General features: G+C 42.8%; 2 protein-coding genes across 3 annotated transcripts; both read left to right on the forward strand.

Moving 5' to 3' along the window:
* Window positions 1–613: 613 nt before the first annotated feature.
* stard3 (StAR related lipid transfer domain containing 3) lies at window positions 614–8,635 on the forward strand. Of its 2 annotated transcripts, none has more exons than XM_069709074.1 (15): window positions 614–673; window positions 2,638–2,876; window positions 3,008–3,085; window positions 3,414–3,491; window positions 3,604–3,657; window positions 4,114–4,234; window positions 4,320–4,421; window positions 4,586–4,641; window positions 4,755–4,847; window positions 5,168–5,230; window positions 6,781–6,876; window positions 6,968–7,047; window positions 7,167–7,271; window positions 7,417–7,510; window positions 7,844–8,635. In XM_069709074.1, the coding sequence occupies exons 2-15, from the start codon at window positions 2,664–2,666 to the stop codon at window positions 7,985–7,987; spliced, it is 1,377 nt and encodes a 458-aa protein (XP_069565175.1). In that variant the 5' UTR covers window positions 614–673; window positions 2,638–2,663; the 3' UTR covers window positions 7,988–8,635. The 2 variants fall into 2 exon arrangements, with proteins under 2 accessions (XP_069565175.1, XP_069565176.1); XM_069709075.1 differs by having other exon boundaries at window positions 4,117–4,234.
* Window positions 8,636–10,788: 2,153 nt separating this feature from the next.
* Window positions 10,789–13,743, forward strand: mreg (melanoregulin). Its single transcript, XM_069709069.1, has 5 exons — window positions 10,789–11,034; window positions 11,184–11,346; window positions 11,654–11,744; window positions 11,819–11,982; window positions 12,801–13,743. Exons 1-5 carry the CDS (start codon window positions 10,943–10,945, stop codon window positions 13,014–13,016), a joined length of 726 nt encoding a protein of 241 aa, XP_069565170.1. The 5' UTR covers window positions 10,789–10,942; the 3' UTR covers window positions 13,017–13,743.
* Window positions 13,744–14,028: the final 285 nt, after the last annotated feature.

Genomic DNA, 14,028 nt, shown 5'->3' on the forward strand with positions numbered 1-14,028 from the left:
GCTTCTCTAATTTGTTAATTAGGACGCAGTGTCTCCCTTTTCTCTCTCCCTCCCAAGTTTTTATTTTTTTATTTTTTTATTAAATACATAGAAAACGTTAGATAGACTTAAATCTTTTGCAGTGCAACCGTGAGATGTAATGCATTTTTTTATGTACTGTTTGGGCCTGTATATTCGATTTACATAGGCTCCTTATTTTGAGACTAATTTCTGTTTTCTAACGAAACCGGAAGTGCATCGCAGTTCGCACTCTTGCCTGATTTTAGAGCGCTTTGCAAGCGTGGTGGTCCCTGGACGGTAAAGTCGGCATCGTTAACAAGACAACACCAGTTTCCACCAAACTAACAGTTTGTTTGTTCTGAAATTGTGTTTTGTTTTTAATCTATTTTTTTTTTCCCCCTGCGCTAGAAACCACAGACTGTATATATAAAAGAGGGTTAAAAACAGGGCTGTAGTTACTGACGTGGACCACTAGGGGGGGAGCGCTGAACACGAACGAACTCTGACTGGAACATCCGGTGCGGACCTTCAAAATAAAACTCCAACTCGGGGTCGTGGCTGCGGTCACGTGACTTCCGAAGCGAGAGGCGAGTGAAGCATCTCGCGCAGTAATTTCTTCTTTGAAAGGTCAACCCGGAAGACTTCACCTGGCGATGATGTTGTGGTAAATCAAGTGAGTTTAACGCCATAAACTTGTTTTTTTTTTTGGTTGGGGGAGGTGAAGGTGAAACCATGTTATGTAGCGCGACTTCCTGTTGTTGTTTACTCGAGTCATGCTGTGTGTGTGTGTGTGTGTGTGTGTGTGCACCAGCTGGCCTAGCAAGTGAAACGAACTTGTTTAGAAGCTAACCGGGGTCGTTGACAAGTCTTCCTGTTCATTAGTTCAACATAATCACATCTGTGGAGTCGTGTGAGGTTGTTGTTGTTGTTGTTGTTGTTTCCCCCCAGCGATCCTAGTCGATGTTTTCTGTCCGTCTCGCTTTATTATTTATTTATTTATTTTAAACACTGGGTGAAAACAAAGTTCGCTTGCTAACAGAACTCAAATACTTTGTTTGTTTGTTTGTTTGTTTGTTTTTCATAGCGGAAGTGAAGGGTTCTCAAACTAATCTGAATTTTAAAGATTTGAGATGATGTCGTTTTCCGTGTCAGTTCAGGTAGTTGGAGAGATAATGGACTGATGGGTGATTCACTGGACTAACGACGGTCCGACACGCTGGTTTAAAAACAACAGGCCGACTTCCTGTTGAAAGCTTTTCTTCTGCCAAAAAAAAATAAATAAAAATAAATAAATAAAAATGATGTCATGTCGAAAGCATCCTTCGATAAATGCATTCAAAAAAATAAAGTTGTCGCAGGTGGTTTGCTGGAGGAACATTGCCTGTAAATCTGAGATCAAATCATGAGCGAGCTTTAAAACACCTGACAGTTTATTTTATGTAAAATAATAATAATAATAATAATAATAATAAAAAAAGGCAATAAGCCAACAATGCTACCTTTTTTATTTTATTTTTTTATTAAAGCTGTTTATCTGAACCACAGCGAGGTGAGGAGAGTCATCAGACTGCAATGCAGAGCAGAGAGAGCGTGAAGGATGGTTATCCTCTTTCCACCTCTGCTTCAGTGCACATAATTAACCTGCTTTATTCACCAAAAGTTTTTTTTTTAACCGTCTTGTCGTCATGACGATGTGGCCCTGACGTTGTCATCAAAAATCTCTGAATGGCTTGTGATCTTTTGTACTGCCCGCTTGTGTTATCACGGCCCGTTCTTCATAATATAAAATGTTAAAGGCCCACAAATTATACCTTCCGATCGCCCCTTTCTTTTTGCATCATAAATCAGATTGAGGTGCCGTATAAATCCTGTTGACGCATCGAAAACGCTCGGTACATGGAGAAATAACCCCCGTTACTCAGCAACCGTGCCATTTGGACAAACTCAAGCTGGTGACATACGTCTGCCCTCGGCATGACCTGCTGTCCATCGTTTTACGAGGAACAAAACACCCCGCGGTCTGCGATTAGCCTGAGTGTGTGTCACTCAGAGAAGGGTCAGCCAATGGGAAGAGAGGGTCATGGATATTATTGTGCCTTGTACACACAGATGCGCGCAATAAACGAATACCATTTGCACAAGGTGCAATTGCACCATTGTTTAGGTGTATATATGTATTTCTTTCTTTCTTAGCTGTATAGATGTAAATTTACGTTTTATAGGTCTATCTATGCGTGTCAGTTTTTGTTTTTGCACACTGAGAGAACAAGTTACAACCGGAGTCAAATTCGTAAAACAAATGTGTGTAAACATACCTGAACAATAAAGCTGACTGTGATTCTGATCAATGTTTTTGGTGGAGCTCCAGAGAGAAGCTAAAAGCGAAAAGACGTACAACTATATTGAGACATAAAAACACACACACACACACACAAAAAAATCTTCTTATGGATATTAAGACAGCAAACAAGTGCAGGAAACGTGTAAAATATGGGATTTATAATAGCAGCACTTAAAGACAACGGTGACATGCAGTGTGTTTCATAGTTTCTATATATATATTATTTTTTTACATATATTTATAGGGGCGGTCGCACTAAATATAACAAACGGCCACCTTGCTCTCTCCCGCCGCAGAGGGAGTTTCCTGTCTCTCAGCAGGAATGCCGGGTGTAGAGTACGGGGAGCTCGGGGCCAGCATGCCTGCCATCGCCTCCCTGAACGCCTCCTACTCTACATCGCTGTCCCTCCCTCCCCCGTACATGCTGGTGCCCCCCGCAGAGCGCAAGGTCATCTCTGACGTGCGGCGCACCTTCTGTCTCTTCGTGACGTTCGATCTCCTCTTCATCTCACTTCTCTGGATCATTGAGCTGAATGTGAGTTTTCCCGTATCTTAAACGGCCGGAGGACTTTAGAGAAACACTCCGTGACCCCGTCGGCTCTTTTTGCCGCAACGGGTTCGGACTCCGTTTCATGACGATGTAGCCTCTGCTCTGTTGTCCTGCAGATTTCCAGCACAATCTGGGACAGCTTGAAGAACGAGGTGCTCCGTTATAACTTCAGGTCTTCCTTCTTTGACATCTTTGTAAGTGGGTCAATCCAACTTTTGTGCATTTTCCATTTCAGTTGAATTGTTGTTTTCAAATCGATGGCATGTAAATCCTGGTCATGTTTTCAACGCTTGGATCGTGATATGAATCGGCTCATTTTCTGCCTTTTTTTTTTTTTTTTTTTTTTTTAATTATTATTGGTTTCAAAACCTGTAGAAACTGACTAGATTAGTCACACGTCTGCATTCACAAGGGAATACAACGTTTACTGAGTCAACCTTCCTGCAACATGTGATAACATCAAAGGCCTGAGGTCTCACTATTTCTCTCTCGGCTTCTTCCTCCTCCTCATCGTCGTCTCAGCTTCTTGCCGTGGTTCGTTTCCTGTGTCTACAAGTGGGTTATGCTGCTTTCCGCTTGAAACATTGGTGGGTTATTGCGGTGAGTGAGCTCGGTCGCAGGGAAACACGCCCTGATGAGATAGTGTATGATTTTATATTTTAATCGTAGCAGGACATAAATGAATAATTCAAACGTTCTTCACACTCCGCAGGTTACCACTCTAGTGACCAGCGTCTTCCTTGTTGTTAAGGTCATCGTATCCAATGTGAGTGCCCCCCCCCCATCCCCCTCCCTCTTCTACACTTTCACAGTTGTGTGTGTCTGTGTCTGTATCTGTCTGTCTGTAAACATGTCAGTTGAAACCACTTCTACTTTTTTGCTTCTTCATTTCTGCCGGTGATCAGTTCGTCCGAGCTGATGAAAGTCTTTATGATTTTCCTGCTCTGTGCCGCTCGGAGGATCAAAGACGTTTTCTTATCTGCCTTTTGACCTCCGTTTATCATCAAGTCCTTTATGCCAGATGCTTTTATGTGGCTCAATAAATGTTTTGCATGCAACAATAGGGGAGTGAACCAACACAAAATGCAGCTTCCACCTCTGTTATGGAAGGTGTAAAAGTAAAAGTAGTTTTATGTGCTTTGTACTTTTATGGTTATTGGGTTTTTTTTAGTGTTTTTTTTTTTTTTTTTTACCTTCTTTGACCCTGCTTTCTGTCTCCTAGCAGCTCCTGTCCCAGAATGCCTTTGGCTACGTCTTGCCCATCACCTCGTTTGTGGTGGCCTGGCTGGAGACGTGGTTCCTCGACTTCAAGGTTCTCACGCAGGAAGCTGATGATGAACGAGGTGAGATACGAGTTCACACAAGACTCGACAAAAAAACAAACCTGCGTCTCCTTCTCAACTGTTTTTTTTTCTCTTTTGACCTCAGCCTACTTAGCAGCTGTGAACGCGGCCTGCGAACGAGCCCCCATGATCTACCCCCGCGCCATCTCGGACGGACAGTTCTACTCCCCACCCGAGTCTGTCGAAGGTGACGTCTCTGATAAGTTTTGATCAAGCACCGTCTCTGCCTCAGTGGGTTCATCCCTTCCAGGTTGTTTCTGCTTTTTTTTTTATTTTATTTTATTTTTTAACCGTATTTGAGCTACAGAGAGGTTTTTTTTTGTTTTTTTTCCCCCTGAATTGTGTCTGCAGGCTCCGAAGAGGATCTGGATGAGGAGGGTCTTGGGCGCAAAGCTGTCACTGCTCAGGTACCTGCGTCGGTCTGCGGCGTCTTTACCATCAGCCCTGCTAGCAGCTCCTCACGTGACGATTTCCTGCTTCGTCTTCTTCACTTGTGTCCTCCTCTTCCATGTTGCCGCAGGAGAAGGAGTACGTCAGGCAGGGTCGGGAGGCCATGTCTGTGGTGGAGCAGATCCTCACCCAGGAGGACAACTGGAAATATGAAAAAAACAATGTAAGCGTAGACTCTTAATATATTTCATGTGTCCATTAGAACAGTTCTGAAAGATCAGTCAGGAACAAAGTGTGCTGTGAACACGATTTCTCAGGAACCACTTCGAAGGAACTTGGCCACTTTTTTAAGTATAGATGTTTATGGATGAGGTTCATCCGTGCATTTTCTTTTTGTCAGTGTGTCTTACTCGTTCTCGCTGAATTTATTTTCCTCACTGTCCGTTTCTTCTGCTCTGCATCACGTTGTGCAACGCTGTGTTGTCGTTTTGTTTGACTTGAAATTCCTGTTACTGACGGTGTTTTTGTGTTTTGTGTTGACAGGAAATGGGAGATTCGGTCCACACGCTAGAGATTCCCTTCCACGGAAAGACTTTCATTCTGAAGGTACGGCAGTCGTTTGTGTGTTCAGTGTAAAACCAAAACGTATCCTGTTCCAGCAGCGACTCCAGGAAGTCATGATGTTTAAACTCTGAATAGTTCCGTCATGTGTAGACAAGTCATTTAACCGTGAATAGTTCCAGATTAGTACGCTGACACGGATGTTTTTCAAGCTCTTTAAAGGCATGTTTTACTGCTTTTAAATAGTCACGTATAAAACTGTCACAGTAAAAAGTAAACCAGGCTCTTTTTTTTTTTTTTTTTTTAAACTCTCGTCTGCGACTGAATTGAGAATGCGTAAAGCTGATACGCGTGCACGCGTTTGAACGACCTCTTCAGGGTAAAGCGGTGGAATAACCGAGACTGCAGGAGTGCTGAATTAAATGACGTGTCACTGAGGATTTCTGGTGTAGAAAGGAGTTCTTTCAGCGTGTGTAATTTCCCGTGGAGGAAGTCAGCATGCTGCGTAACTGAGGCGATTTGTTTTTGTAGGCTTTGCAACTGTATCTTGTGGACTTATTGCTGTAAATGATGAACCAACACAAAACCAGCGTGGCCTCATATTTACTTTTCCTTGGTGACCTGCAGACTTATTCAAGTGATTGTATATTTATTTCAGTTGTGTTTTATTTTTATTTTTTTCTCCTGTCTGGCACTTAACACACACAAATATGAACAAGACAGTAAACAAAATGAACATGCTTGTTGTCCGTCCTACATGTATGATGCTAAAACACAATCTTCGGTCCATGTATTGTGTGATTTGAGTGCATTTGTTTCCTCATAAAACTTTTCTGCAGGCATTTTTTTTTAAATTTTTAAAAAAAAAAATACTTTGAAATGCTTGACAATATTATTTGACTCTGACATCACCTTTTAAACTTATTTTTTGTTGAATTCGAGTGAATACAGTTTTTCTTTGCTAGATTTGGCTCCACAATGTGGAACCACAGTCACCATAGTAAGAGCGAGTAGAATAATAAACTTCTTTTTGAATATGTGGAAGTAAATATTTTATGACTGAACACGACGGGGGTTTCCAGCAGGAACGATGATGATAAGCACACGAGAAGTGATATTTAATGGGCCTTACGTGTATGAATGGGCCTTTTGAATTTCGGTGTCCTGACAACTGTGAACAACCGTCAAGATGATATTTCATCAGAATATCAGGTGTGACAGGAACTTTGAGCTTATCTACAGATAGCCTGCGGGTGATGCGTTTAGGGAACATCTGTAAATTGTAGCAACTACCAATGAGATGTTTCGGGGTCATCTGTAAGTTGTTGTTAAATAGAACGACCTGGGTTACACTCTTCCCCTCTTAACTGCATGAAAGCTAAAAATTTGTACTGCAATGTGTAATGTCATTTTTAGTTTTTTTTTGTTTTGTCTTCGTTAAATTGGATTTCATGAAGTTGGTATCGTTCAGGAACATCTACCGGTACCGCTACCGATATCAAATGTTTTTTTGAATGATGTGGCGTATCGATTGATATGAAATAATTGGTGTGATGTATTACACATGTCTCAGCCTCGTGTCTGATGTGTTCCAGGCCTTAATGCAGTGTCCCGCCGAGCTCGTGTATCAGGAGGTGATCCTGCAGCCGGAGAAGATGGTTCAGTGGAACAGAACGGTTTCCGCCTGCCAGGTGACGGAAGGCTCTCTGTTCTTTTCAACATTTTTCACTGTCAAGTTGTGCCAAGCTAAAACCTAATATCGCTTTCCTGGCTTTTCCTCAGATCCTTCAGAGGGTTGATGACAACACTCTGGTCTCGTACGACGTCTCCTCTGGTGCAGCAGGGGGAGTCGTGTCTGCGAGGTGCGGACGGCTTTTTCTTCTTGCTTGTCTTTTCTCTTTTCCGTTTAAGAACTTCAGGTCTGAAATAAAGTAAATTAACCGACTGATTGATTTTTTTTTTTTTTTCCTTCTTCCTGCAGGGACTTCATTAACGTCCGACGAGTGGAGCGCAGGCGAGACTGCTACATGTCTGCTGGCATGGCAACCAACCACGACACCAAACCTCCAATCGGCCGCTACGTCAGGTCAGAGCTGTTCTCCAGCCGGGCTGCTTGTCACTGATCCAGTAAATCCCAGCGTCATATCGATTTGATAAAGGCCAGTTGTGTTTGACTGTCCGTCTTCTCTTTTACCTTTTTTTTTTTTTTTTTTTTAAATTGCCGGTCTCAGGGGAGAAAATGGCCCGGGGGGATTTGTGGTCCTCAAATCCAGCAGTAACCCATCCGTCTGCACTTTCATCTGGGTCCTCAACACAGACTTGAAGGTTAGAAAAGGCTTGCTGCGAGTTCTCGAAAAACATTTTGTGGCGTGAGGAAAGGTGGGATCAAGTAAAATTTTTAAATTTTGAATATAGGAAAGAGGAAAAAAAAACTGAACAAGACTGGAGAAAATAGGGTGTTTTAAAAATGACTCGATCTGAAATGACATCAAATCCAAGAATTTACAGGCAACAGTAGACAGAGAAGTGAGAATTTATGCATGAAATATGTGTAAAAATACATTAAAGATGCAGGAATGTAAAAATGTGTTAGAAATTTAGAAAGATATTTTAATTTGAGTAGAAAACGATTAACACGGATGTTTTGGGTCTCATTAGGGCCGCCTGCCCCGCTACCTCATCCACCAGAGTCTGGCTGCCACCATGTTTGAATTCATGTCCCATTTACGCCAACGTATCGCCGAGCTGCGGCCGTCTCTCCGCCCCCACCACCACCACCACCACCACCACCACCACACCTAAAGCAGGAGAGATGCCGCCGCTTGTTGGAAGATGCCACTACTTCTTTTCTACGTTCTTTTTTTTTTTTTTTACTTTAATCCCAAAAAAGGCACAGCGGTGACGCCTCTAAACATGGGAAACGTGAGACATTTACCACATCTCAGTCAGAGGAGACGAGGAATGAGTCGGTTCCTCCTCGTCTTTAAGCGTCAGTGTCGTTTTTGTTTTTTTAAAGCCTGATCATTTTGCTTTTTTTTTTGTTGTTGTTGTTGTTTCCTGATTCTGGCTCGACTTTACTATAACAAGAAAACTTGGATGAAGATGGGCGGGACGCTCACCGTCTGACTCGTTACAAAAGAACTGTTGCAGCGACTGAAGCCGCCGTGTCTCTGAGCCTTATCTCGCTGCACGTATTGTTAGCCATCGATTTGCTGCTTTCTTTTACGTATTTTCTGTGCGTCTGTTTTCACTGCACCGTCGTACATCACGGTGACCTCTCAACACTTCACAGCCATATTTTACAACAAACGCGTCATTGGAACGGGTGAAACCTTGCAGCTTATTCCTTTCCTTTACTACACTGTGCTCGATGGGGAGTGCGGGGGGGCGCTCTGCTGTCTGATCACCACTAGAGGGAGACACGCAGTGAAAGCCTCTTTGGTTGGACACGATCTTTTATTCCACAGTGAAAACAAACACACACACACACAAAAAAAATCAGCTAACGTGTAACCAAGCGTTACTGTGGGTTTTTAATGCTGCTGTTGTGGGAGCAGCTCAACTAGGAGTCCGATCAGAAGACTGTTAGTCAGTCTGGACAAATAAAGACGACGATTATGTTCATGAATTAGGATCCTGTACACTTACTAAAGCAATCTTTTGTGCCAGTAACCTCAAGTGGCCTTGTGGTAAACTATCTCAACTCATTATTTGTCATCGAAGCTTATTACTGTACTGATATGACACCCCCCCCCCCCGCCCCCTCAGGCCCTGAGACGTGGCACTGAGGGAGGTTTTGCTCTCATTTCTGACACTATCAATCACTATGATGTTTTTTTTTTACAACCACGTAGAAACGTCGCCTGAGCTTTAGTTTTGTGTGAAACTGCAACTCGGTGTTACGATGTACCTCAGAAATGTCACTGTTTGTAATCACATCGGTTTGGAAAAGTGGCTAATCGCCGAGGTTTTAGTGATTTGGTTCAAGTCACGGTTGAGTTTAAAGCAAAGGCGGAGAGTTGGTCTTCCTTGTGCTTTTAAGTATTGAGACACAAAAGAAAAATTCATACTTTAAAGGTGCATAATTGGAGTTGTAACTTTGATATCCACATCAGTGGATGCTCCAATCACAGTCTGAAATTATTCCTGAAGTCCAAAAAAAAGACTGTAATTGGGATGAACTGAATGATTTATAACGACTGATTTTTTTTTAGATTTTTTTTTTTAGCTTCTCACTGTACAGAAGGAATGTCAAAAGATGATATCAATGATTTGGTGCCTTTATAATGATAACTTTACATGTCAAGCCTTTTCTTTTGCTTTTGTGTTTACGTCATGCTGTTAAATCTATGCTCAATACCTTCAACAAAGGTGTATTATATTCATATGAAGCCTGTTTAAAGTTACTGTTTTCTTTCATAGTTTTTGAATGAATTTGTCTACAAATCCTCCGTCACGTGTTTAATTTAAAGCCATCACAACTGGCCAACAGTTTTTACTGAGTCTTAACCAGTGTCTTACGTCGAATAAAATATATGAACTTAAGACGGATATAACCTGCTCTTTATTATAAATCCCTTGTTGTATTTTTTTGAAATGATAAATCATACAGATGTCGTTAGTTTTTCCCCTTACTGCAACCAAACCACGCTGAATGACTTCTAATTCACAGGACATTGAATCATAGGAGTGTTTATGTCTTGAAAAATAATACCCTGTGACTTTGAGCCTTTGTCACATGCATGACGGGCTCACTGTAGCAAAAAGTGAAGTAGAAGGCTCCACTGGAGGCTGAATCTCCCTCCACATTATGCGACTCCATAGCATCACAATGTGTGAACAATGCTTTACCAGTTCAGACTTTCTAAAAGACGGATGTGACGCTTGTGAATTCGTAAAAAAAAAAAATCTGGAGCAAGTCTGGAAAAAACAATCGTGATTTAAACCCTCGTTACAGATTCCTGATTAATTCATCTCCGTAACCGCACAAATTAAAATTAAATAATCCTTGAATCGATCCGCCGTGGTAGGTTGGATACAGACTGTGCAATCAGACTTGTTACTGCAGAAGAGATGTGTTGTCCTCGGGGCAAAACAAAGCGCTCAGGACAAGAGATGCAGCCGCTCACATGATTGTGCTGTGACTGTCTTCTGAGGCTACGGCTGTGTGAATATTTGTCTGGGTTTGTTTTTTTTTTTTTTTTATTCGATGAGAGTGCGAGCGTCTCACTGCTCTCATTGTCCTCCATGTACAGCTGACGAGAGACACCAGTCCTTGGGCTGCCGTCTGCCTGAGCTACTCTGGCCGATGATCAGAAGGACGAACCTCTCCTGGACGTGGAGCCGCGGCGACCTCCTGGAAAATGGGGAAGTTAAAAATTAGGTAGACTTTGGGGATCAGTGGCCTTTATTTTGTAACTTTAAAAAAAAAAAAAAAATTATACTTGTTCTTTCTGATCATTTTTTTTTTTTTTACCACATGTTCTTCCTCTGAAAGGGAAACCAGATTTCTAAGATTCATTCTAGTCGACCACATATATGCTGTGACTGCTGCCTTTTCTCACTTTGTCACATCTTTTTTTGAAATATAGGCAGTGACTGAGGTCTCTTCAGAGCATCCACGGGGGGACGGCGGCACTGGCATCCACCTCACTGTTGCTTGAGGAACCACAGAAGGCCATTCGAAGAACTGAAGCACCACTTCTCTCTCTGGATTATCTGACACTGTGAACTCCCTGTTGAGTCTGTTCTGAATAGATGGGTTCAGCCTTTAAAAAGTTCTGCCGGCAGTGCTGCTGCTGCTGCGCTAATGATGACGATGATGACGATGAAAAGCAGCCTTTACTACCGTAAGATGAAACCAGAAAGCTCGTCACCGCATGCCCCATTTTAGTATATACGTTCCTGTAAACGTCCATATAACTGATTGTCGTGTGTGCCGATCTCTGTATGAATGTTTAATAACTTTGCGTTTGTGCGCTGCTGGTCGACTTCACAGTCCGGATCCGCTGGAGTACTTTAACCGTGAGGTCCAGAAGCGTCGAGAGGAGGAGACCAACCTGTGGAGTACACCAGGAGACCCCAGCCACTCGGAGAGAGATGACGACCGGACACTTCACACACTGCTGCAGGCCAGGAACAAGACCCGCATGGGATCCACGGTTAGTGAGAGAGTCAGGATGTAGTTTAAGGCCTTTATTCAGTCCTGATGAAGTGAAGATGAGAAAAAGGAACCAATAACAACACAGACAAGTGACACTAACTGATACCAACAGCTGAACTGTAATTACATATATGGTGTGAAGTGATACAGCCCTGTTTGTGGTTGAGATCAGTTTCCAGAAACAGCCAGAGGTCAGCAGGACAGAGGATCAGATTATCCAGTTACAACACAGCAGACCAGAGGAACTGTTCTCATGAAGGAGGAAAAAAAAAAAGAAACAACTTTATTGTTCTTGTCTTGTTCAGGGCTATCGTCGCCTGAGCGTCGACATCGAGGCTATGAGAGACACACGCCGAGAAGTCCGAGACAAATGGAAGACGATCCTGGAGAACCTAGGTGGGGCTGCACAGATGAGACATGAGGCAGATTGTGATTGTGTAATTACTGAGATTATGTGCCTTCTTTTCTAGGTTTCATGGCCGAGGCGGACTCTCTGCTGACGGTGTCTGCCGGTGGCTCACATGACCGCATGCGTGACGCCCCGGCAGCTCGTGCTCTGCTTCATACGCTCCACACCGAGACCTCCGTCTTCAGCAGCAGAGAGCCACCGCCAGAAAGATATCTTTTCATCCTGGTGAGAGAGTAAGGGGAGATGGGGGGGGGTTGTCGCCAGAGGCCCCTCAACTTTGAACTAGTCACTGAAAAAAGATGGCCCTCTGTGACCCGGAGTTTAGGGTTAAAAAGACACCCTGCAGCTGTCCTGTGAACAAGATCTTCAGGCTTGCAGGTCACTAAAGTTTAAAAAAAGTTTCAGATGTCTTTAAGGTCAAATCTGACTAGTTGACAAAATGTAATAATAGATTAGCAAGACTCTCCCACTCCAAATACTTCCTTTTATTTTCCTGAATTTTACAGCCACAATATTATGTTCTTGTTTTAGGGGTATGAATTTAAGATCCTCTGTAAATGTAAACTGTATTTATCTATGGGTATGAGCTATATTTATCTACTTTTACACATTTAAGTAGTAAAGTTCATTGGTTCCAAACTTGTGTATTGGACATTTTTAAGGAGTTACGAAAGAAATCTAAAGGGGTTGTGAGAGGAATCGAGTAAAAAAGAGGAAACAAACAATATCTGCTGCACAAATCTGGATTAATTATTGTGCACTTTTCTTGTCTCTGATGCTAAAAGTACTCAACTACTACCTTTACAACTGGTCATCTATTGGTGTGTAGGCTTTGGCTTTACTTCCTCATTTAATGTCAGGCTTTTTTTCTGCACGTCAACAAAACTTTTTAAAATGCTTTTAAGAATACGGTCAGTGTAGAATCACAGCCAAGAAAGGACAGAGGATCACACATTAGAGGATCTATGGTGAAATGGAAAACTGCTCCTTTAACATCGACGTTCTGACTACATTCACCTTCAACCACTTCGTCTCCTTCACAGGATCGTCTCCTGTACCTCGACATAGCCGAAGATTTTCTGGCGAAGGCAAAGCGCTTCTATCCGCCAAGGGATGATTCTGACGAGGACATGTCGGGCCTCGGCATAAACCTGCCGCTGCTGCTGGCCAGGGTCGAGTCCATGAACGGAAGGGGCGAGGAAGAGGATGATGATGAGGAGAGCGGAAGAGAAGATGGAAACTTGAGTGACAGATCCTAAGATGCACTAGCTGCAGTAACAACAGACACAAGGCAGGGGGCAGTAGTCATCAACCCTGGAGACCTGGATGACAGCATTGCGTTGCTCTTCAAGTGTCTCGGTGTTGCTGCGGCTTTAGTCCGAACAGTTTCTCCTTTGTCCCTCAGCTGCACAGCTTGATTCTCTTTCTGTTTTCTCTGATCAAAATTTAAAAGGGTTTAGCAGATTTTTGGTTGAATGCTACAGATGTCTCAACGTTGTGTGTGTTTTTCTGTCTAGCAAAGATATTTATGAAATTTCTCGCCTGTTCATTGTTCATCTGTTGTGAACCTTCGGGGTAGCGATGTTCCTCTGAGCAGAGCCTCTTTATATTTTGTCCTATGATCATCAGCACTTGTCTTATTCAATCACATGATCGGTAACATCACTGAATAAACATCCCACTGATCTGTGGTCAGATCTTTTCTTTAAGTTTTACGAGAATGTGTTTCTGTGTTTGAATAATAAATACTTTAAAACTTAAAGTCTGCAAATGATTTTGGAGAACGGTGAATGGAAATGCAACGTAGTAGGTTCTATACGTTCAACTTTTAAACTGGGTTGTGCGCGTGTATCTGAGATGAGTTTCAGGGGATGCATGTGAGGGAATGTTTCCTCTCTGGTGATTTGCTAGAAATGTCAAAAGATTTATAAATGTGTGTGGAGGTCTGCGGACGTGTTCTGGTGTCAAGTTCATGATGAAATAAAGTTCCAGCCCTAAAGCCTCTTCCTGTATGTGTGCAATGTCACATGTTCCCTCAGTGGGGCCGCCTCATGTGAAGTAGTTTCCAGCTCATCTAAAAATCAAAATACTGAAAAAGAATGAAAGAATTTGCATGTGTTGTAGCTGCATGGAGTTAAAGTTCGTGATTCCTCAGATATGTGGCATGAGAGCAAACTACTTTCGAGGTGGAAAGTCTGTTCCTTCGCCGCCACGTGGCCCGTCAGATGTGCACCCGTGGCTGGCTCACACTCTGATCCGCGGGCAGTCCCC

The sequence above is a fragment of the Brachyistius frenatus genome, unplaced genomic scaffold (genome assembly GCF_029030835.1).
Source record: "Brachyistius frenatus isolate BFR_SWC_R1_liver_20210118 unplaced genomic scaffold, ASM2903083v1 Contig_80, whole genome shotgun sequence".
NCBI lineage: Eukaryota > Metazoa > Chordata > Actinopteri > Embiotocidae > Brachyistius > Brachyistius frenatus.

Coding starts and splice junctions, on each gene's coding strand:
- mreg (XM_069709069.1), top strand. CDS start 10,943: ATGGGTTCAGCCTTTAAAAAGTTCTGCCGGCAGTGCTGCTGCTGCTGC. Junction 11,035..11,183: donor GAAAAGCAGCCTTTACTACC/GTAAGATGAAAC, acceptor TCGACTTCACAG/TCCGGATCCGCTGGAGTACT. Junction 11,983..12,800: donor AAAGATATCTTTTCATCCTG/GTGAGAGAGTAA, acceptor TCTCCTTCACAG/GATCGTCTCCTGTACCTCGA.
- stard3 (XM_069709074.1), top strand. CDS start 2,664: ATGCCGGGTGTAGAGTACGGGGAGCTCGGGGCCAGCATGCCTGCCATC. Junction 3,086..3,413: donor CTTCCTTCTTTGACATCTTT/GTAAGTGGGTCA, acceptor TCGTCGTCTCAG/CTTCTTGCCGTGGTTCGTTT. Junction 6,877..6,967: donor GAACGGTTTCCGCCTGCCAG/GTGACGGAAGGC, acceptor GCTTTTCCTCAG/ATCCTTCAGAGGGTTGATGA.